At 42.0% G+C, this 23893-nt stretch overlaps 2 protein-coding genes across 2 annotated transcripts in view; both read left to right on the forward strand.

The window, feature by feature from the left end:
• LOC133044555 (uncharacterized) overlaps positions 1-23893 on the forward strand; it is a 402843-nt gene that overhangs the window by 209142 nt on the left and 169808 nt on the right. The gene's annotated exons all lie outside the window — the stretch shown is intronic.
• LOC133044553 (small ribosomal subunit protein eS4, X isoform) lies at positions 4103-4997 on the forward strand. Its single transcript, XM_061125944.1, has one exon. The coding sequence runs from the start codon at positions 4120-4122 to the stop codon at positions 4909-4911; it is 792 nt and encodes a 263-aa protein (XP_060981927.1). The 5' UTR covers positions 4103-4119; the 3' UTR covers positions 4912-4997.

A 23893-nucleotide genomic window follows, 5' to 3' on the forward strand; every position in this document is an offset into this window, starting at 1 on the left:
TTTCTTGAATTTTTCTGAAAGTTACACAAAGGGAACTCAAATGTCTTCACGAGTAGACTAGATATGTGAGGGAGATACACCTTTGGGGGAAAACATGCAACTTAAATGATCTGCAGTATTCCAGGATATTTATGGCAGATTGATTGCAAAGATGTCTCCAATTTTCTGTCACTTTCTGTGTGTATACCATTGACCATGTGGTCTTACAGCTCACCTCATCAATAGGTGGAATCTTTCTCCTCTCCTTTTGAATCTGGGCCAGCCTTGTGATTGTGCTTTGGCCAATAGAATGGCATCCAAGGGATGATGTACCTCCTAATCCTAGGCCTCAGAGGTCTCGTGTGCTCCTGCTTGCTCCCTTTCCATGTGAAAAAGCCTGGAATAGCCTTTAGTAGGATGTGGAAGAGAAATGAGCCTCCCGAGGTGAGGGCATGCTCAACCAGCCAGTCCCCAGCCAATCCAAGGAACATGGGTGAACTCAGCTGAAATCAGCTAAAGCTGGCATGAATCCACAGAGCCACCCAGCTACTCATCAGCAACAATGAGTTGTTGGGTTTTGCACCACTAAATATTAGGTTACTTTGTTATGCAGCAAATGCTAACTAATACATATTCTGATTCTAAAGATGATTCTGATGGATAATTTACATAGCATGCATAGAGTCACTAGCTGTGGCATCATCTGCTGCTGCTACTAAGTCGCTTCAGTTGTGTCCGACTCTGTGCGACCCCATAGACGGCAGTCCACCAGGCTCCCCTGTCCCTGGGATTCTCTAGGCAAGAACACTGGAGTGGGTTGCCATTTCCTTCTCCATTGCATGAAAGTGAAAAGTGAAAGTGAAGTCGCTCAGTCGTGTCCGACTCTTAGTGACCCCATGGACTGCAGTCTACCAGGCTCCTCTGTCCATGGAATTTTCCAGGCAAGAGTACTGGAGTGGGGTGCCATTGCCTTCTCTGAGCTGTGGGATTTAGCAGATAGTTAGTAAATATTAATTCTTGTCTTCCTTTTCCTTCTTTAAAGAGATGTACTCCCAGACTGGAATCTGCAGGTTTCAGCCAGAAGATAGAATAGCAACTTGAAAGTCACATCAAATAGGTTTACATGAGTTGCCATATCTCATAACTGTCTCTAGAGACAGGGAGCAGTTTTTTCCTAGGCCAGACTGACCGATATTCTTGATTGCCTTAGAAAGAGACTTCAAAGATTTAAAAACACACCCCTTAACTACTGGCAAGTAAATGATACTGTTTCTGGTTTATGTAATTTTTTTTTGGCAAAACTGTCAAAATATGGAAAACACTGTTAGTAAAACTGAGAGTCCTGGGTTTGTGTGACTGTGTGTAAGTCACCAGCTTTTTCTGTGCCTCAGTTTCCTCACCTCTAAATTGGGAAAGTTGATCTCCCCAACATGACCCCTAGCTCCAACCATCCACGGCTCTTCTGGCAGCAACATAGTAAAATCAGGAAAATAAGATCCACAGCCAGATTGCTCCCTCTGAAACCTGGCCCTGATGCTTTCTAGTTATTTGCCCTTGGGCATATTGGTGCCTCAGTTTCTTTATCTGAAAATGGGGCTGCCACATGTGTGGTTGTGTGGATTGCATGATGGAGTCCATCTAACTGCTGAGAACAGTGCCTGGCACACGGAAAGCGCTTAACAAATGTAAACCATTATTTCATTTGGCATAGAGTCATGCCTTATGCAACTGCACTTTCATGGGATTTAAATGATGAGAGTTCAAATGGTGAACATCAACCCAGCAGATAAAACTGCCACAGTTTTTGAAACTCACCCCCACACAAATGAATCGTAACTGTGCTGAAGCTTTTATATTCATTATTCAGAAGTTTTTCTCTCACCTAGTTGGGTGTGGCATCTTACATAAGTGAAATTGACTGCTTTAGCTCTGAGCTTATTGTTGTCTCTCTGTTGCTGCTACCCTGTGGCAACAAGCAAGAGGCGGTTTAACGCATAGTTAAGAGGGTAGGCCCTAACTCTGGCTCTGCTACTTATTAACTTTCTTAGTTCTTTAATTACTCTGTCTCTCCATATGCTCATAAGGAAGATGTGCATGATAATAGTGCCCACCTCTTGGGTTTATTCTGAACATGATACATTTAGAGAAGTGCCTGACACAGTAGACTCTTAATAAATGCCGTGGGTTAGTATATTATTATATTCTGTTCCACTTGAATTGTTTTAAAGCAAGCCTTAGGGGTCCGAACTTTGTCCAGAGGAATATCTTTTGAAAGGAATCAGGATGGTAAGTCTAGAGATGGTATTGCTGACCCACCCAGATCTCCTTCGCCAGGCTGGTGTTCCCACATCCCACGTGCTGTGAGCATCAGCTGTTAATGGCTTACAGCTGCCTCTTCCTCTGGAGAATTACCATTGGTCAAATGGGAGTTGCCTAGCTTGGAACTGCCTGGGAAGTGAAGCAACTCTTCTGCCCTTGGGTGTGGCCCACAGCCAGTATCTGGCTGATGCAGGGGCACGAAAGGACCCTTTGCCTCCAAAGGGCAGGGGCAACTCCGTGGAGCAATCCAGGCCCCGGAGCTCCCGGTGGGATAAGGCCGAGCTGGACTCCAGTGAGGCCACGCCTAACTCGGCCTCCCTCCCCTGTCCTGTGTCCCTTACTCTCCTTTGTCTTGCTCAATAAATTCCTTGCATGTGACTCTTCATCTTGGGCTCAGAAGGAAGGAAGAACTGAAGCATGCAGAGATTCTGAGACACTGCAGTTGGACTTTCTGGGACAGCAAACACCCTAAGTAGGTGTAGTTTTGATTCTTTCCAAGTCTTTGTTTAGAAGAGGCTGGAGGGACTTAACAGAAGTTGGGGTAGCAATAGGATGTCAGGTAATGGATATGGTGGTCTCCGTGTTACTGAGGTCTGTGCACAGCTTTGAATGACACATATGAACCTGAAAGCTCAGTCATATCTGACTCTTGGTGACCCTAGAGACTGTAGCCCACCAGGCTCCTCTGTTCATGGGATTCTCCAGGCAAGAATGCTGGAGTGGGTTGCCATTTCCTTCTTCAGGGGACCTTCCCAACCCAGGGATTGAGCCCATGTCTCCTGCATTGCAGGCAGATTCTTTACCATCTGAGCCACCAGGGAAGTCCAAAATATGAACCTAGACATAGATTTTATTAGACCATGTTACTACTACAGTGATTAATACCAAGTATACCTAGAGTCTTCCAGTACTCAAGATAACCTCTGTCCTATATTCTTTGCTGACTTCTTTTGACTATGTGGAAACCCCCTTTTGTGCTATGACACTAGCCTTTCTTACGTACTTACCAGACAAGATTGTCCAAAGGACTTTAGGGATGAATTAGGATGGTAAGTATGAAGTTGTCCACTATTGAAATGCTGGACAAAGTGCTGTAAAACCTGACTGCAGGCTTTCCCTGACAAGATCATCATAGTTTGTCCCAGAAATAGGAGATAAAATTATCTGCAGATTTAGTCTTGGGTTTGTATACATTGAAGAACCAACCACCTACTTGAATTCAAAGTTCTATTCCATCCTAATGTTTCAACAGAGGAATGAAATATAGAATATCCCAGAATTGTCTTCTTTTTTTCTCTCAAGAAGGGAGCAAGGGATCACCTCTCATTTTCCTTTATTTCATTCGTTTGTTCTCTATCTCTTCCCCTTGTATCTTTGCTTTTTCTCCAGTCTGTATGTGACATAAGCAAGTCTCTGTAAACTCAGTTCAACAGAATAACATTAACATGTTATGTCCCTTTTTCAAAGGATCTTATAAAATGTGTCCATTGCTTCTCATGGAAGACTATCTTCAGAATAGAACCTGGTGCAGGTTCCTGGAAGATCGCCCAATTTGTCACTAGTTTTATATTGAAAGAGGGCACAGATAATGTATAATAGAATATAAGTAGTATTAATACATGAGCTTTCAAGATCAACATGAGGTTTCAAAGAAGAAAGTTGTAATGAGGTTGTACTATGCTGAGTTTACCCCTCAGATCTCTGATGTAGTTCAATATTCTCTGATGCTAAAAGGATGACTTTGGTGGAAGTGTCTGAGAAGCACTTCTAAATATCACTTCAACCAGTTCAAAATACGATCTTTTCGTGCCTAGCGCAGCCATGGCTCGGGGTCCCAAGAAGCACCTGAAACGCGTAGCAGCTCCAAAACATTGGATGCTGGATAAACTGACTGGTGTGTTTGCCCCTCGTCCATCTACCGGCCCCCACAAGCTAAGGGAATGTCTCCCCCTAATCATTTTCCTAAGGAATAGACTTAAGTATGCCCTAACTGGAGATGAAGTAAAGAAGATCTGCATGCAGCGTTTCATTAAGATCGATGGCAAAGTCCGCACAGATATAACCTACCCTGCTGGTTTTATGGATGTCATCAGCATTGATAAGACTGGAGAGAATTTTCGTTTGATCTATGACACCAAGGGTCGCTTTGCTGTTCATCGTATTACACCTGAGGAGGCCAAGTATAAATTGTGCAAAGTAAGAAAGATATTTGTGGGGACAAAAGGAATCCCTCATCTGGTAACCCATGATGCTCGTACCATCCGTTACCCTGATCCCCTCATCAAGGTGAATGACACCATTCAGATTGACTTGGAGACTGGCAAGATTACTGATTTCATCAAATTTGACACTGGTAACCTGTGCATGGTGACTGGAGGTGCTAACCTGGGAAGAATTGGTGTGATTACAAACCGGGAGAGACATCCAGGTTCTTTTGATGTAGTTCATGTGAAAGATGCGAACGGCAACAGCTTTGCCACACGGCTCTCAAACATTTTCGTTATTGGCAAAGGCAACAAACCGTGGATCTCTCTTCCCCGTGGAAAGGGTATTCGCCTTACCATTGCTGAGGAGAGAGATAAGAGATTGGCAGCCAAACAGAGCAGTGGATAAAATGATCTCTATGTGATGTGATTGGAAAAATCTTTGTACTTAATTAAAGATAATACCAAGTGATTAATAAAAAAAAAAAAACAAAATATGATATAGGCATGGCTTCACATAACTGTGTAATAGAAGGACGGAAAAATGGGAAAATTTCTAGGACGATTTTCATCCTAAGACTGGAAATGCAAATCATATTCCAATTTTAGATGGAATGGCTTGAAAATATAATTCTCTGCATTTGCTGGAAAAATTAAGAGTTGAGCTCATGGAGATACAGTTTTGATATGGTATATGTTTTGAGGGGACAGTCATTGACCCCACTGTAGTGGATGAGGTGCATGGCCAATCAAAGCTTACTTCTCAGAAGCAGTTAAGTGGCTGCCTAGCAAATGAAAGGGGCCATTATGGCTCCTTGGCTGGAAAAAAGAGAGCTGTGTCATTTCATGAGTGAATAGGAACTTTGCAGCTTACCCTGGCCTGAGAGAAGCCTTCCGTCTCATGGGTTCTGAATCACTATTATGTTGCTCTGCTGTGCTGTGCGTAGGTGCTCAGTCATGTCTGACTCTTTGCACCCCATGGACTGTAGCCCGCCAGGCTCCTCTGTCCAAGTGGATTCTCCAGTCAAGAGTACTGGAGTGGGATGCCATGCCCTCCTCCAGGAGATCTTCCCAACCCAGGGATCGAACCCAGGTCTCCCACATTGTGTGTGGATTCTTTACTGACTGAGCCACCAGGGAAGCCCAAGAATACTGGAGTGGGTAGCCTATCCCTTCTCCAGGGATTATGTAGCTACTACTCTGGAACTGGCAGCATGTAACTTGAGTTAGATTTGCGAATTATCCCAGGTCAGTGGGAAAGGCTGTATTTCCTCATATAAGAAATTGACAGTGCTTTTGTGTAGCAGTTGGGAGCCTCTTGAAGCTGAGTGATGCTTTGCACAGGTTGTTCTCACTCAGAAAGGACGGGTGGAGAAGCTTCCCTTGGGCCAAAGTCACTAGGTTGTTTTTCTGGATATAGTTGATTCTGACATACTGGCTTTTCAGAAAAGAGCCATTCAGCAAACTCAAGGAGATGAAGTTTGAAATTGGTTTTGGGCCATATCAGTTGCCCTTTCATAAGGTGGCTTCCCAGGTGACTGAGATGGTAAAAAATCCATTTACAATGCAGGAAATTTGGGTTTGATCCTGGGATCAGGATGATCCCCTGGAGAAGGGAATGGTCACCCACTCCATTATTCTTGCCTGGATAATTTCATGGACAGAGGAGGCTGGCAGGCTACAGTCCATGGGATTGCAAAGAGTTGGACATGACGGAGCGACTGACACTTTCAGTTGCCTTTTCATAAAGTGGCAAGCATAAAACAGAGTTCAAGAAATATACAAAGAGAGACCTTTTCATATAAAATCTAGAAAACAGTACAACAATGTTGATTTCAAAGATAAACCTTGAGAAGAGAACATGCCATAAGAGAAAGGTCAGGACACCAAAGCCGATCGTCTGACCAGAAAGTCTTTGCTCAGGTTTTGGTTCTGCTCTTAGAGAGGCTGCGCTTAAGTTTCTACCTCTTTTTTTTTTGGTTTGTTTTGCTTATTTTATTGGAGTATAATTGCTTTACAATATCATGTTAGTCTCTACTGTATAACAGATCACATTAGCTATCTTCCTCCTGTGCTGTGCTCAGTCGTGCCCAACTCTTTTGTTACCCCATGGACTGTAACCCACCAGGCTCCTCTGTCCATGGAATTTTCCAGGCAAAAACACCAGAAGGGATTTCCATTTCATATTCCAGGGTTTCTTCCTGACTCAGTGATCACACCCTGATCTCTTGCATCTCCTGCATTGGCAGGTGGATTCTTTACCACTGTGCCACCTGAGAAGCCCTTGCAGCAACTATATGTATACACACATCCCCTCCCTCTTGAGAAGTCTCTACCTCTTTTTCCTCAGGGGAGCCTGGGTTCAGTCTCCCAGGGCATGAAGCAGGATGAAGTGGGGTGCACATGGGTCTAAACTATGATTTCACTTCCAGCTGTGTGGAGAGATTTCATGCTTCCTTCTTGCTCTTTCCCATGAAGCATGCAATTGAATGGGTGACTCATAATATCTGCTGGCAAGCATAATAGAGGGGACCCTAGTGATAGCAAGCCATATGTGCCCTCCACGTGGCCCCTCGGCAGTGGCATCTGTGTGGTCTTGCCCCAGCACCTGTGGAAGATTTCGCGGTGCCTTCTGAGCCGTGCTGCCGACCTGAGCTCCCCGTGCAACTGCTCCTTCCAGAGCTCCTCATTTCCAAGAAAAGGAATCACTCTTTCTCCTAATGAACATGCAGACAGAGGAGGGAATTAAGGAGACAAGGGAAAACCACCCAGCAAGAGGGCTTGAAGAGCATGCGGGGCGCGGGGGGAGAGGAGGAAAGGAAAAATGTGTCAAACAATGTTGTGTCAGTTCTATAACTTTCCACTGATCCATATGTGGATTTGTATCAGCACTCATGTCTTACAATCAAGACAAGAGCCAGACAAAAAGGCTTGGACTTAATAAGTCCAGGAGAGAGGTTTGTTTATCAAGGTTTCTCATTGTTTGAAAACTCAACATCTGTCAACGACTTGAAGGGCTTTGGCCCCCACACTTGGGGGGCAGGTGCTTCTGGTCTTATGACACTGGTGAGTGGATTTTAAAGAAACATTCAGTGGGAAAACCCAAGGTCCTCTGTGTCCATTGCCACTGCCTTTTCTTCCCGTCAGGATTCCTCACCTCTTAGGCTGTCTTGGGGCTTCCAAGCAGGTCTCCTTGCTTCCTACCACATCCACACTTACCTTGGTCCACCACATAATGTTACTCTTTCCAAAGTCTAACTTAAAGAACTTAAAAACGCATCAAAACTGTCCAAACTTCTTAGTAGGGATCTTCAAATTCTAGATCTTTTTGTTTCTTTCAGTCTAATTTTGTTGCCACTATTCTCCCTCAAGTGATTTTTCTTATACTTTTAAATGTAAATAGTTTTATGGAAGTATCTTCCAGCTACCTGTGATCTCTTTACCTCCTTTTCCACCTATTTTTCCTTTCAAGATCAGATAGACAATATCTGCTCCTTCCTGAGACCATTGCTGATTCAATTAGGCAGAATTAATCAATACTTCTTTGGAATCCCAAAGTTTGATTTCCTAGAAGTGAGGTGTTTAACTAATATGTCTTCACTGCACATAGCATTGCACTTGATATATAATAGATGATCAATATGCACCTTTTGTTCTGTACAGTCAAAGCTATGGTTTTTCTAGTAATCATATATGGATATGAGAGTTGGACCATAAAGAAGGCTGAGCATTGAGAAATTGATGCTTTCAAATTGTGGTGCTGGAGAAGACTCTTGAGAGTCCTTTGGACAGCCAGGAGATCGAATCAGTCAATACTAAAGGAAATCAACTGTGAATATTCATGGGAAGGACTGATGCTGAAGTGGAAGCTCTAGTACTTTGGCCACCTGATGCAAAGAGCTGACTTATTGGTGGGAAAAGATTGAAGGCAAGAGGAGAAGGGGGTGACAGAGGATGGGATGGTTGGATGGCATCATCAACTCAATGGACATGAGTTTGAACAAACTCTTGGAGACAGTGAAGGACAAGGAAGCCTGACGTGCTGCAGTCCATGGGGTCACAAAGAGTCAGGCACAACTTAATGACTGAACAACAATGTGCCTTTTGAGATTGTCTAACTTTCCCCTCAAATGTCCAGATAGAATCTAGCACCAGTGAAGTATATGTGCTAATAAAGTCTTCCTGTGTTGAACATGGGTGTGTTTATTAGCCAATACAAAGCTTACTTCATAGGGAAAAATGCTGGCCTGTTTCCCAAATCATAGCTCATCTTTAATGAATAGTATCATCTTTAATGAATATCATCACCACAAGCTTGTGGACACAGACCTAGTGCTTTATAGATTGAATTGCATGTTAAGATATATATTAATAATAGGTCTGAAAAACAGCATTGCCCTCCACAAAGGTAACTGAATTGAGTGACTGGAGTCCTGTTATAGGTCAATAGCATTTATTTCACACCTACGGGAGCTCAACAATGGTATCGATCTGCATTTAAAATTAAAGTACTCCATGGTATAGCGATGAGAGGGAGGAGAGAAGTTTTTGCCCTTGTTTGATGACTCAGCCAATATTTCTGACTATACAAATTTTCTTTAGTCATCTTGATTTCTTAGGACTTCTCTTTTTCTCCTGCTCATGCTTTTAAATGGATCTAACCTCCCCAACCCCTGTGTTTCATGCCCCCAACTAGCTTGTTTCTAGCCTCATTCAATTTCTTCAATACCAGTTTTATTCCCTCACTCTTCTCACTTATTTTTATTATAACCAGATGATAAGAAAAAGGCTTTGCACTCCCTCTTTGTCTCTCTCCCTCTGTTTCTTTTATTTAAAAATTTTTTATAATTATGTTTATTTGGCTGTGTAGGGTCTTAGTTGTGGCATGTGGGATCTTCACTGCATCGTGCAAGATTTTCCTTTGGTGCATGGACTCTCTAGTTGTGGCACACAGACTCCAGAGCATGCAGGCTAAGTAGTTGCAGTGCATGAGTTTAGTTGCTCTGCAGCATGTGGGGGGTCCTAGTTGCCCAATCAGGGATTGAACCTGTGTCCCCGCATCACAGTGCAGATTCTTATCCACTGGACCACCAGTGAAGTCCCTCTCTCTCTTTCTTTTTAAGAGGGAAGAGCTGTTATTTATGAAGCTTTGTATCCCTGGATAGCTAAGTTTAGGGCCTTATACATGGGGTATTCTCAGTAAATATCTTTTGAATCAATGGCTTGGAAATTTCTTGTTAAGGTGGGGAGAGTTGCTAACCCTCCTGATTCAGGCTTAAATTGAAGACAGTAGGGAAAACCACTAGACCATTCAGATATGACCTAAATCAAATCCCTTATTTGATACAGTGGAGGTGACAAACAGATTCAAGGGATTAGATCTGGTAGACAAAGTCGGTGAAGAACTATGGACAGAGGTTCTTAGCATTGTACAAGAGGTGGTGAACAAAATTATCCCCAAGAAAAGCAAACGCAAGAAAGCAAAGTGGTTGTCAGAGGAGGCCTTACAGATAGCTGAGAGAAGAAGGGAAGCAAACGGCAAAGGAGAAAAGGAAAGATATACCCAAACGAATGCCGACTCCAGAGAATAGCAAGAGGAGAGAAGAAGGCATTCTTAAATAAACAGTACAAAGAATTAGAGGAAATCGATAGAATGGGAAAGACTAGAGATCTCTTCAGAACATTGGAGATGCCGAGGGAACATTTCATGCAAAGATGGGCTCAACAAAGGACAGAAACTTCTAACAGAAGCAGAAGAGATTAAGAAGAGGTGGCAAGAATACACAGAACTGTATGAAAAGGTTTTAATGACACAGATAACCAAGATGGTATGTTACTCACCTGGAGCTAGACATCCTGGAATGTGAAGTCAAGTGGGCTTTAGGAAGAACTACTATGAATAAAGTTAGTGGAGGTGATGAAATTCCAGCTGAGCTATTGCAAATCCTAAAAGATAATGCTGTGAAAGTGCTGTACTCAATATGCCAGCAAATTTGGAAAACTCAGCAGTGGCCACAGGACTGGAAAAGGTCAGTTTTCATTCCAGTCCCAAAGAAGGGCAATGCCAAAGAATGTTCAAACTACCGTACAATTGCACTCATTTCACATGCTAGCAAGGTAATAATGCTCAAAATCCTTCAGGCTAGGCTTCAGTAGTATGTGAACAGAGAACTTCCAGATGTTCAAGCTGGAGTTAGAAAAGGCAGAGGAACCAGATATCAAATTGCTAACATTAGTTGGAGCATAGAGAAAGCAAGGGAATTTCAGAAAAACTACCTCTGCTTCACTGACTATGCTAAAGCTTTTGATTGTGTGGATCACAACAAACTGTGGAAAATTCTTAAAGAGATGGGAATACCAAACCATCTTACCTGCCTCCTGAGAAACCTGTATGTAGAAATAAAAACAGCAGTTAGAGCTGAACATGGAATAATGGACTGGTTCCTAATTGAGAAAGGAGTACATCAAGGCTGTCTATTGTCACCCTGCTTATTTAACTTATATGCAGAGTTGTTTTTGCTGTTTTTCAGTTGCTCAGTTGCGTCTGACTCTTTGCAATCCCATGGACTGCAGCGTGCTAGGCCTCCCTGTCCTTCATCATCTCCCGGAGTTTGCTCAAACTCATGTCCAGTCAGTCGGTGATGCCATCCAAGAATCTCCTTTGTCATCCCCTTCTCCTCCCGCCTTTAATCTTTCCCAGCATCAGGGTCTTTTGTAATGGGTCAGCTCTTTGCATCAAGTGGCCAAAGTATTGGAGCTTCAGCTTCAGCATCAGTTCTTCCAATGAATATTCAGGACTGATTTCCTTTAGGTTTCACTGGTTTGATTTCCTTGCAGTCCAAGGGACTCTCAAGAGTCTTCTCCAACACCACAGTTCAAAAGCGTCAGTTCTTCAGTGCTCACCTTCTTTATGGTCTGTTTGTCATATCCATACATGACCACTGGAAAAACCATAGCTTTGACTTTACGGACCTTTGTTGGCAAAGTAATGACTCTGCTTTTTAATATGCTGTCTAGGATGGTCATAGCTTTTCTTCCAAGGAGCAAGTCTTTTAATTTCATGGTTGAGTCATCATCTGCAGTGATTTTGGAGCCCAAGAAAATAAAGTCTGTCACTGTTTTCATTGTTTCCCCATCTATTTGCCATGAAGTGATGGGACCAGATGCCATGATCTTAGTTTTTTGAATGTTGAGTTTTAAGCCAGCTTTTTTGCTCTCCTCTTTCACTTTCCTTAAGAGGCTCTTTAATTCTTCTTCACTTTCTGCCATAAGGGTAGTGTCATCTGTGTATCTGAGGTTACTGATATTTTTCCAAGCAGTCTTGATTCCAGCTTGTGCTTCATCGAGTCCAGCATTTCTCGTGATTTACTCTGCATATAAGTTAAATAAGCAGGGTGACAATATATACTCTTGACATACTCCTTTCCCAATTTGGAACCAGTGCATTGTTGCATGTCCAGTTCTAACTGTTGCCTCTTGACCTGCATACAGGTTTCTCAAAAGGAAGGTAAGTTGGTCTAATATTCCCATCTCTTTAAGAATTTTCCATAGTTTGTTGTGATCCACAGAGTCAAAGGCTTTATATGCAGAGTACAGCATGCAAAATGCCAGGCTGTATGACTCACAAGCTGGAATCAAGATTGCAGGGAGAAATATCAACAACCTCAGGTATGCAGATGATACCATTTTAATGGCAGAAAGCAAAGAGGAACTAAAGAGCCTCTTGATGAGAGTGAAAGAGGAGAGTGAAAAACCTGGCTTAAAACTCAATATTAAAAAAACTAAGATCATGGTATCTGGTCCCATCACTTCATGGAAAACAGATGGGGAAAAAATGGAAACCATGACAGATTTTATTTTCTTGGGCTCCAAATCACTGCAGATGGTGACTGCAGCCATGAAATTGAAACATGCTTGCTCCTTGGAGGAAAAGTTATGACAAAACTAGACAGCATATTAAAATGCAAAATCATCGCTTTGCTGACAAAGGCCCATAGAGTCAAAGCTATGGTTTTTCCAGTTGCCATGAATGTATCTGAGAGTTGGACCATTAAGAAGGCTGAGTGCTGAAGAATGGATGCTTCTGAACCGTGGTGCTGGAGAAGACTTTTGAGAGCCCCTTGCACTGCAAGTAGATCAAACTAGTCAATTCTAAAGGAAATCAATCCTGAATATTCATTGAAAAGTCTGATGCTGAAGCTGAAGCTTCAATACTTTGGCTACCTGATGCAAAAAGCGGACTCATTACAAAAGACTCTGATGTTGGGAAAGATTGAAAGCAAAAGGTGAAGGGGGCAGCAGAGGGTGAGATGGTTAGATAGCATCATTGACTCAATGGACATCAGTTAGAGCAAACTCCGGGATATAGTGAAGGACAGGGAAGCCTGGTGTGCTGTGGTTCACGAGGTCACACTACTTAGTTGTTGTTGTTGAACAACAATAACCCTCCCAAAGACATTAACATTTTTAGTGAAATGTTAATTCATTCAAATTAATTTCTAACTCATGTATCTTCAGGTTATAAGAGAAATAAATGAAAATGTTTGGGAAAATGGGTTGGAGGAGAAAGTCTGAGGCAGAGAAGGGAGCTTTTTCCTCGGAATTTGACCCTTGGTCCTTAGGTTGATTCTTTAAATGCAGTGCTCTCCCTTTCTTTTGCTTTGGTAATTTATTTTTTAAGTCAATAACACCCACTTTTTTAAAGTGTAAGTCTCTCTCTTTAACATTAATAAAGCTTACATACACAAGAGTATTGAAATTGTTGAATATAAAATAGCCAAGACTTACCCTAAATTGAATGTTATATGATAAAATAAATTTTAGTATCACAATATCCATATGCATTTGTTATTCTTGGCATGTATTTGTGTGAAGTGTATCATTAATATAGTCTAAGGACAAAGGATCATATGCAAATGAACATATGGGTCCTTGTCATTAACTCAAAGCCTTGCTTCTCCCCAGTGGCATTCAGAACATGCAGTGCAATTATTTATAAACACATATTGAATATTAGCTGGCCTCTCCCTACCCTTATCAATGAGGAAATGCTGACTTTTATTTATGGTTTGTCTTAGGTTGGGTTTCCCAGAAGTAGAGCCTGAAACAAGAATTTGGGGGAAAAGTTATTTATTTTGAAAGTAAAGTGAAGTGAAAGTTGCTCAGTTGTGTCCAACTCTTTGTGATCCCATGGACTATACAGTCCATGGAATTCTCCAGGCCAGAATACTTGAATGGGCAGCTTTTCCCTTCTCCAGGAGATCTTTCCAACCCAGGTCTCCCACATTGCAGGTGGATTCTTTACCAGCTGAGCCACAAGGAAAGCCCAAGAATACTGGAGTGGGTAGCCTATCCCTTCTCCAATGGATCTTCCTGACCCAGGAATCAAATCAGCTTCTCCTCCATTGTAGGAGGATTCTTTACCGACTGAGCTATCAGGGAAGCCCTTATTTATTTTTAATTAATTAATTTTTATCTTTGCCTGAGCTAGGTCAGACATGACCCAGCTTTGTGGCCACACGTGCCTTTCTCTGATTGTGGCAAGCAGGGACTATTTAGTTGCAGTGTGCAGGCTTCTCCTTGCAGTGGCTACTCTTGTTTGGTGCATGGGCAGTAGGGCAAGCAGGCTTCAGTAGATGTGGCATACAAGCTCAGTTGCCCCACAGCATGTGGAATCCTCCCAGAACAGGGATCGAACCTGTATCTCCTACATTGACAGGTGGATTCTTAACGACTGGATCACCAGGGAAGTTCAGAAAAGTTATTTACTGAGGGAGAAAGAGAATGAAAGAAGCAGGATAAGTTGCTTCAGTTGTGGCTGACTCTTTGCGATCCTATGGACTCTGTCTAGCCCTCCAGGTTCCTCTGCCCAAGGGATTCTCCAGGTAAGAATACTAGAGTGGTTTTCGATACCCACCTCCAGGGAATTTTCCCAACCCAAGATGGAACCCATATCTCCCGTGACTCCTGCATTGCAGGTGGATTCTTTACTGCTGAATATCAGGGAAGCCCCAAGAAACAGGCTAGGAGATGGGAAAAAGCAAAGACAAGACTTCAGGTAAGTCTAGCTCCAGTCGGAACCAGCAAGGAGCTCTGAAGTGTGAATGGCACCACTGAGCATTTGTTCTATGTGAGAGCTGGGTGTGTGCCCTCACACACAGTCAGTCATTGTTTACGGGATGCCTCGGGGGACTGTAAACTCCCCATAGGTGAGCAGTTCCAGATGCCCAAGGGCAGTCCTCCAGGGAAGATGCAGGCATGAGCCCTCAGCAGCACGAGCCATTCGGTGGCTGGGGATGAGCAGAACTTGTAAAGAGGTCCAGATAGGACACTAATGGCAATCTTCCATAGCTCATTCATTTGTTCATTCATCCATTCATTTAACAACTATTTATTGAGTGCCTGTTTTGGACAAGTTCCTGTCCTAGGAGCTAAGGGTGAAGTAGTGAACAAGCTAGATAAGGTACTTACTTTCACGAAGCCCACAGCATATAGGGGAGACAGAAATAAACTAGTAGATAAGTGTAGCAACAAGATAACTTCTGAGGGTGATAATTTTCCAAGAGCAAAAATAAACAGTTAACTAGATTGTGGAATGACTGGGATGAAGGGTGGGCACTTGAACAGAGATGGGAATGGTGAGAAGAGCAAGCCGTGCAAAGATGTGAGGGCCTGATGTTTAGGCAGAGGAAATGGCCTTGGTCAAGGCCTAAGATAAGCAGCTCTTGTGTGAGTGTGTGTGCTTAATGTTTTAATTGAAGTATAGTTGATTTACAATGTATTAGTTTCATATTATAGCAAAGTGATTCAGTTTTACGGATATTTATATCTATTATTTTCAGATTCTTTTCCTTCATAGGTTCCTGTGCTATATAGCAGAGCTTTGTTGGTTATTTCTTTTATGTAAGGAGTGTGCATCTGTTAATCTCAAACTCCTGATTTATCCCTTTCTTCCCTTTCCCCTTCGGTAATCATAAGTTTGTTTTCTAAGTCTGTGGGTTTGTTTCTATTTTGTGCATAAGTTCATTTGTGTCTTTTTTTTTTAGATTCCACATATAAGTGATATCATATTTGTCTTCATTTGGCTTGCTTATTATGATAATTTCGAGGTCCATCCTTGTTGTTGCCAATGGCATTATTTCATTATCATTTATGGCTGAGTAGCTCATGTGTTTTAAGAACAGGAAGGAGGCCACTGGGCCTGTGGTGGAGTTGAGAAAGTTGTAAGAAAAGGGTAGAGAAGTGGGCATAATGGATAGGGTAGAGGGTGGGGGAAGCCATTGTAAGGGATGTGGTGACTTTGCATTCCAGTTGTAGAACTGAGTTCCTTTACCTGCATTAAATGGTAAAAATGGCAATTTGTCTGACTTTGACATTGATTTGCCTTCACATTGTTTGTTAGACATGTTTGCTAAGCAGATTCATGGAATAAATAAGGAAAAACTTGTGATTAAAGGACAGTTCACTCTTTTCAAACTCCAGGAGCATAACAGGCATTGAATTCAGACATCTGATACAGTAATTATGAGAAAATTTTCTCTGCTTGTTAAACATTCCCAAAACTTTAAAAGATATATAGCTGGACTCAACATTCCTTTGTCCTTGGCAGTGTGACAAAGCAGCATTTTTAGAAAAGAATGTAAGTTGGTCTTGACCTTGGCTATATGCAAGGAAAGTTATCAAGGTCACTTTTTTGTTTGTTTGTTTTTACTGTCATTGCTATTAAAATGAATCAAGAAGTAAGTAGAGACCATCTCTTTTTGCTCAATATTCTGCTCCATGCTGAGACCACGAGTCTTACATGTAGATCTATTTCCCAATTGCCAGTATGCATTTTTCTTAATTTTTTCAGAGTCCACTGGGGAAGGTACCTCAGTTAGAAAATACCACTGGATCATGATTATGGAAAATGCTTCCTGTACTTTATTTCTGGAGAAACATAATAGTTATAGAACACTCACCACCAAAGCTGTTGAATGGGACCCAATGAAATTGTATAAAAGAAGCCCGGGAAAACAATGCTTTCTGTCTGATCTATTAGGTCATTGTTGAAGACCAAGGTCAAGGAACAGCTCTCTAAACTGAAATAAACAACATTTCAAATCAAGATGAATTAAGTATAGGTAGTGTTTTTATTCTTTCTAAAAATGGATTTTTCAAATGGTTTTGATTTAACAAAGATGTGAAATCTTTTTGTCATGCTCTTCCCTTCACCAGCCCCTGCTCTCACCCACTTCATGTGTGAAACCCATGTTTAATTCAGGGGGAACTTAATCCATATGTTTCTGATTCATTTGCACAATGTTCTTTAGTAACAGCTAGCTGATGTCCAAAGAGTCTTCTGGGAATTTTTATAAGTCTTTAAATTTTTTTCTTCAAGCCAGAAAATCATATTTTCCAGCTCAAAGTGCCCCTCCAAATCAGAAATCCTCTGAGCCTATTGGAAACAGTACTTTGAGGAGGCCTTAAAATCAGGCAAAACACAACTCCTGTTGTGAGTCGTGCAACCAGATCTACTTGAGCAGCTCCTGAGAGATTGGAGGAGCAAGGGAGAAGGGACGGAAAAGGGACCTGAATAGCACAGGGGGTCTTGGACCCACCATGTTTTTCCATTTCTAGGAGCAACCACTGAAGTCCCACAACATATAAAGTCAGACTCGATTTATGGTGCACAGCTGGAGCCAGATAATTTTCAGTTGGCTTTGTGTAACATCTTTGAGCAAGGGTAGAGAATTCTAGAACTGCTTTCAGATTCATAAATATAACAAGACTTCATTTGTGAGCACTCTTAGCATTTGCTCAGCAATTCAGCAGCTAGGCTTCATTTTCTGGAAAGCCTGACAAAGTCTAAAGATGAAAATGGTTGTCTATAGAATTAAATTGGTTCTGCCAGGAATAGAAAGATGGTGGGCCTCTTAGGGACGAGTGAACAACCGTTGGAGAGTAGTTTAAGAAACTGTTGCTAGAATCTAAGAATCATTTCCTTTGTCCCATTTACTTCAGCTGTGCTAAGACCCAATTTTTTTTTTTTAAACCACCCTTTAAGGGCACCTGATGTCTCTGGGGAAAAGATGATCCATAAATTAGCTTTGTTTAACCCAGTACTTGGCAATGAGTGCATACTCATCAGAAAATAGTGATTTTACTGCCAAGAGCTTGGAGTCATCCTAACTCATGTGTCAATTTTCTACTGGGCTATAAATGTGCTTCTATACCATCCTAACCCCAATTTTGGCTATTTTGCCAAAGTAAGCTGCTGTTCAATCCTTCTAAGAAGTTTTCCAATCCCCCAGCACCTCCCATCCCCCCACCGCCCACCTTTGGCCCATACAACAGTAAGCTAATTTAGACAGCCAGGATGGTGATAAAGCTCTCCATCTCAACAAATGCCATGACCATCTTTGTAATTCCCCCAGAGAGAAAAAAACAGCAGAAATAATTTCTGATTCCTTTCATGCCTTCCAAATGCAATCTATCGAGTTGTATAGCCTATTACTTCTCAACTGTGGTCTTCAGATCAGCAATGTTAGTATTACCTGAAATCTGTTAAAATTTTAGAACCTCAGTCTTCCCACTCCACCCTCAGACTTGCAGAATGAGAGTTGGCTCATTCAGTAAGTTCCTGGTGATTCAAGGGCATGTTCAAGTTTGAGAAGCACTGCTAGACCATACCTCTTAAACAGCTCTTCATTCACCGTCTACCTCTTGCCTGAATGACTGTAATTGTTTCCCAGCTTCTCCCCCATCCTCCAGCATATTTTCAGTTCAACCACCAGTGATCTTCAAAAGAAAGTTATTCTTGTCAATTCATTCTGCTTCTTAAAACCCAAACACTTCTTAACAAATGTAAAATAAAATATGAACTCCTTGCCATCACTGAAGAGTCCTGTGTGAAGAGGCCTCTGCATCTCCTCCCCTCTCAGCTGTCCTTTCTGGTCACTCTCCTCCAGCCACAGCCTCTCATTCCCACACAGCCAGCACCAGCTTCCCCTCCACCTGACGGTTCTTTAGCAGAACCGCTCATCGTTTAGGACTCATCACAGATGTCACCTGTGATGAACTCCTGGCTATCAAATTTAAATCTGCCTCCTAGTCACTTTTTACCACATTGCCCTCTTTTATTTTTTATTATTTTCTGAACCACCAGCAACGAGCTTGCTTATTTGTTTATGCGTTTATTGCCGGCTATCCAAAATGGAGACTTTCCCCGTCTTATCTCAGCTGTATCCTCAGCACCTAGAATAGCACCTGGGATGCGTTGAATTCATTCATTGCTGAATGAATTATGACATACATTTTTATCTATACAATATGGACAGAAGTCTGTGCCTTGTAATTGATATTTCTTCCACTTTTCCTCCCTCCTTTTTTTTTTTTGACAAATATTTAATTTGAGCAGTTAACCTATGCCAGGTACAAGGCTAACAGGAGCAACAGGAAACAGACCCATTTTCTGCCCATATGAAGCAGAGAGGGCAGTGCAAGATGGATATCAACCAATTAATCAAAATGAGAATGATACCACCCCATGGAGCATATAAAAATTAGATCAGGGGGACTACTGGGAACTGAGGGCTGAAGGATGAATGTGCTAACCAGGAGAGGAGAGTGAGAGGAATAGGAAAAGGGGAGTATTTTGTGTAGAAAGAATAACATACCCGAAGGCAGAAGGAAATGTTGAAGGAATAGAAAGAAGGACTGTAGGAGGGGGTCCAGAGAATGAATGGGGGACTGTATGTGGTGAGGCTGGCAAGGCAGGCAATGGCCAGACCCGTGGGTCCTATAGGTACGGTGACTGTAAGTCTTGGTTTGCCTGGAGAGTTCTGGTTTTTATCTGCCACCTGGCACAGTTATGCATAAACTTGTTAGTCACTCTTATAAGCCATATCATAGCCTTTCATCTTCAGAGGTGCTTCTCAAAGCCCAGTAGTTAACAGTAGGAACCCTAGACCCAGATATTCTGGGTTCCAGTAAATGGTTTGTTGTTATTTGCACTGTGCATCCTTAAGCAAATTGCTAAACATCTCTGAACCTTGGTTTCCTCATCAGTCAAATGGAGATTCAGTAATTGTAGTATTCAACTCATATGGTTTTAATAAGAGTTAAATGAGTTCATATACATCAATATTGTAGGACAGCATATGGGACACATAGTAGATAGGTCACCATGAAGTGTTAGCTATATTATTCTTATTATTTTTAATATGCAGATGATAATGGGAGCCTGTGAAAGGTATTAGAAAGGGGTGACATGGTCAGAGCTGTGTTTTTCAAAGGTTATTTACAATTTGATGAGTAGTAATATTTAGGGGAGGGATTAAAAGAGAAAATACATACAGAATTTTTCTAAAATGAGATATAATATGTTTAATAAACAAAGTAAGTGATCATCATGATCATCTTCTACTAAGAATATAAGAGTCCAGAAATAACATAGTTCTTAACTATTTCCTGCAAATTTCCATTTGATAGTGTCTGGGGACAAAGCAGCTATTTGGAATTTGATAATATTGTCCTTGAATCAGTGGGAGAAACAGCAAAGGTCGGAGTTGGAAGGACCAACCAGTTTTCTCTTGTAAGTCAAACTCAGTATTCCCCACAAATCTATACAATTAGTGTCTCTGGCTTGCACAAAGGATTTCCATAGAGATGTCCTATTTGGTTTTCAGTGACTTCCAGTGGGGGAAGGGTCGGGGTGATGGTAATGGAATCAGCAGCAGCAAGGAGATGGAAGGTTTCAGTAAATTCCTCCCGATGGGCCTTGACTTGAACTTTCCAGGCCTGGAATATCTCCTTCACAGCTCCCTGACACTCCTGTTACCCCAAGGGTGAGAGGAAGCGACGTGAGTGAAAAGGGGCCCCATTTCCCTGGGGTTAGCATGGGACACACCTCACAGTCACTTGTCACTTTGAAATTCCCCTCTCCCAGGAGTGCAGAGAAGGATTATAGAAACCTGGCAGATAATTAACGTTTCCCGGTGTGAACCGAAGGGATTTGTCACACACTGACTTGAGCATCATGACTTTCTCACTGAACTAGGGGAAAAGTAGATACAGATTCCAGGACAATTCCACTGAATGATGGCTGAGGAATGGGAGCATGGTAGTAAATTGTTAACCATTTGATTAACCAGGACTCATCATATTACCCAGACTGGATTTCCCAGTTTAAAGATTTAGAGTGCACTGAGGTGATTTTAGCAAACTAAGTTCTCTGACCTTTCCCAAGGCCTTTATAAGCTGTTGGGAAGCCCATATAATTGAGTAGAGCTGAAGAGAGGAAATTTAGCATTTCAAATTCTCTGGTAACTTGGTTTTGAATGAAAGAGGATCTATTGTATTGAATTAGACATTGATGGTGAAAAGCCTATAGAACTCTAGCCGATAGGAGCTGAGAAAAGAAGGTAACCACCTTTATATGTAAGGCAGTATTTAATTGCTAATTCACCAATAAGCAGATTCTACTTATTTGCAGTTGACAGAGCACAAGTTCTTTTATGTTTTAGGTCTCCAAGGATTAAAAAGAAACTCGAAGCCGTGTTGATTGTCATGAAATTACTTTAAGGAAATAGATCTTAAGGTTGGTTTAGAGAGAAGAAGAAATGAGAACAAAAACTAGGACAGACATTCTAAGTGGGAGGAACAGAGGAGAGAGGTGAAGAGATGTACCATTTTTCCTGTATGACAGGTGGAGGTACCAGTAACGAGCACGAGGATATTATTAACATTCAATCAGTCCTCGCCTGTGTCTCATTTAATTCTTAACATTATTAGGGAATTTGTCTCATTCTCACTTCACAGTTGAAGAAATGGAAGATTAGGTAATTTAAGTATCAGGCCAACTGCAAAGGAACTTGAGTGCCAAGCTAAGCAGTTTATGACTATGTCCTGTATGATTGACAATCTTGTTCAGTTTAGTGGAATATTCTGAGCTTTTGGAAGAGTGATATCAAGTTTTAAGTGCCTTCCTTATAGGCATTTTTGGGCAGAACTCAAATTAATATGAGTATTTTGTTAGGAAGGTACCATCTAATTCATAAGTAGATAAGATAATATTTTAAAGAATGTGATGTACAAGGGAAGGAGAGAAAAAATCTTCAAAAAAAAAAAAAAAAGAAAAAAGCTTCAAAAATCTCTCCTGTTGCTCCATATAAATATGTGAAGTTCCACAAGTGAAGATGCTTTTCTTGGAGTCCAAGAATATTTTGGAATTTTCTGGAATCTTTCTTCTTATCTTTCCTCACTCCTTCTGTCTTTTTCTTTCTTTCTCAAGCACTTACTGAGCTCCTGCTTAGTACATGGTATTTTGCTCCTAGTTGAGGATAATGAAAAAGCATTCTTTTCCCTGTAGGGAGACAATGAGGACAGCAAGTCACTGCTGCCCAATGCATCGGGACTGACCGCAGAGAAAAAGCGCCTAGAAGGAGACTGGGACTATCAGAAAAACTTGGGTGGAGGAATGAGTAATCCAGAAGAAATCTGAAGGGTAGATAGAAGAGGGGACTGGCATTCCAGGCAATGGGGACAGGGTTTTCAAAGGTCTGGTGGCATGTAATGAAACTATCATGAGGTTGGAGGATGTTCACTGTTTTTAGGACATGAATCAGGATAGGACGGGGATTGATAGATAAAGGATGTCAGTCAAAGGCCATATTTTTTCTTCAGAGGAGTTTATATTTTATCTGGCAGCTGATGAGTAACCTAAGTGATCAGTATTCTTTTAGCTCAAAGTAACTGCAAGGCAGCTGACAAGCACCAGGGAAGCCCAGGGTTGCATCTGACCTCAGGCACAGCTATGTCCAGTTGTTTTTCAACTTTATTTCTTGTAGGTTAGCTTCATTCTTAGGTAAAGATGGTGCCTAAAGGTTCAGGCTTACACCTAGAAGTGCCTGTGAAAAGAGGGTAATGTTTTCATTGTATTTCCATTAAAAGTCCCAGAGAGAAATCTCAGTGCCTCTGTTTGGGTCATGTTGCTTTGACTCAACCAGTCACTAGAGACAAGAGAGTTCTGAAACCTGGGAGTGGGATCTACCTAACCTCCCCAGGCATTTCCATTGAACAGATGCTGGACAGACTGCAAGTATTTCCACTAGAAGAGACATTGTAAAAATCTGATGATATGTGTGACATGGTTAGTTTGGTATTGGAAACCTCTTGTTTTATCTTTAAAATATATATCCTTTGGCCCTAACATAAAGAAAACATTTTATATTTTTTGTCAACAGAAAAAAATAACAAACATTGAGTGACATTAATTGTCTTGGAAGATGTTCTGTGTTTAGACGATGACCGCATATATTGTAGCAGGTCCTATAGTTGGCCCAGCCAGATGCCCTTCCCTGGGCTGGTAGGCTACTTCAGGTGTGGACCCCTGTCCAACAAGCTTGACCGGCTGCATTGTGCCATCACTCTCTAGAGCTCCCTGAGGGATCAAGCTGAGGCTAGACTTTTGAAAACACATCTTTGTCTGACTCCCCCTGCCCCGTGAACCATCTTGCTCTCCTTGCTTCCTCATAGGTTTCTTCTGAGTCCTCCCTCCAAGTATCACTTGCATAAGAACCCTCATCTGAGGCTCTGCCTCTCTCAGAAGAGGGACCCCTTCTAGGGCCTGAGAGTAGGCTCTTGTCTTTGAGATTGTCCAAGGAGATACACGTGCTGACAAAGCAAGAAGCTTTATTGGGAAGGAGCACCCGGGTGAAGAACAGCAGGATAAGGGAGCCCAGGAGAACTGCTCTGCCCTGTGGCTTGCAGTTTTGGGTTTTATGGTGGCGGAATTCACATACGGGTTGTCTCTGGCCAGTCACTGTGACTCAGGGTCCTTCCTGATGGCACATGCATTGCACAGTTAAGATAGATTCTAGCGAAAAGGATGCTGAGAGGACATATGGACTGGCATCGCCTGTCTCCTTTTGACCTTTCCCAAATTCTTACGGTTGGTGGTGGCTTGTTAGTTCCGTGTTCCTTACCAGGAAATCCTGTTGTAAAATAGTTCTTCCAAGTGGTTATCATGGCGCCTGGCTAGGGTGGGCGGTTTCAGTCAGTGTTTCCCCTAACACTTCCAGGGAACTGATGACCAAAAACACCCACAGGAATAGTTCTGTGCAGCTCAAGGGCACTGAGCCATTCTCGCCTAACATCTTTGAAGAGAGTCTGTGAGCACTAGAAATTGCTTTCTAGGAATGGAAGCTGATGGAAAGGGTGGGCAGTAAAAGAAGAGAAACTCTATGTTACTTAACTGCTCTGGGGCCAGGAGGTCTGTTTTCTCTAAAGTTCTGAGGGCCTGTCTCAAATTCTGTTGCTTATTCTTTGCTGAGTAAACATCTATCACTATGTGCATTTTTGAGTTTTCTTGGGAAACACAAGGTCTTTGGTTTACGTTTTTCAACTCTGTG

This window comes from Dama dama, chromosome 23 (genome assembly GCF_033118175.1).
Source record: "Dama dama isolate Ldn47 chromosome 23, ASM3311817v1, whole genome shotgun sequence".
NCBI lineage: Eukaryota > Metazoa > Chordata > Mammalia > Artiodactyla > Cervidae > Dama > Dama dama.

Coding starts and splice junctions, on each gene's coding strand:
- LOC133044553 (XM_061125944.1), top strand. CDS start 4,120: ATGGCTCGGGGTCCCAAGAAGCACCTGAAACGCGTAGCAGCTCCAAAA.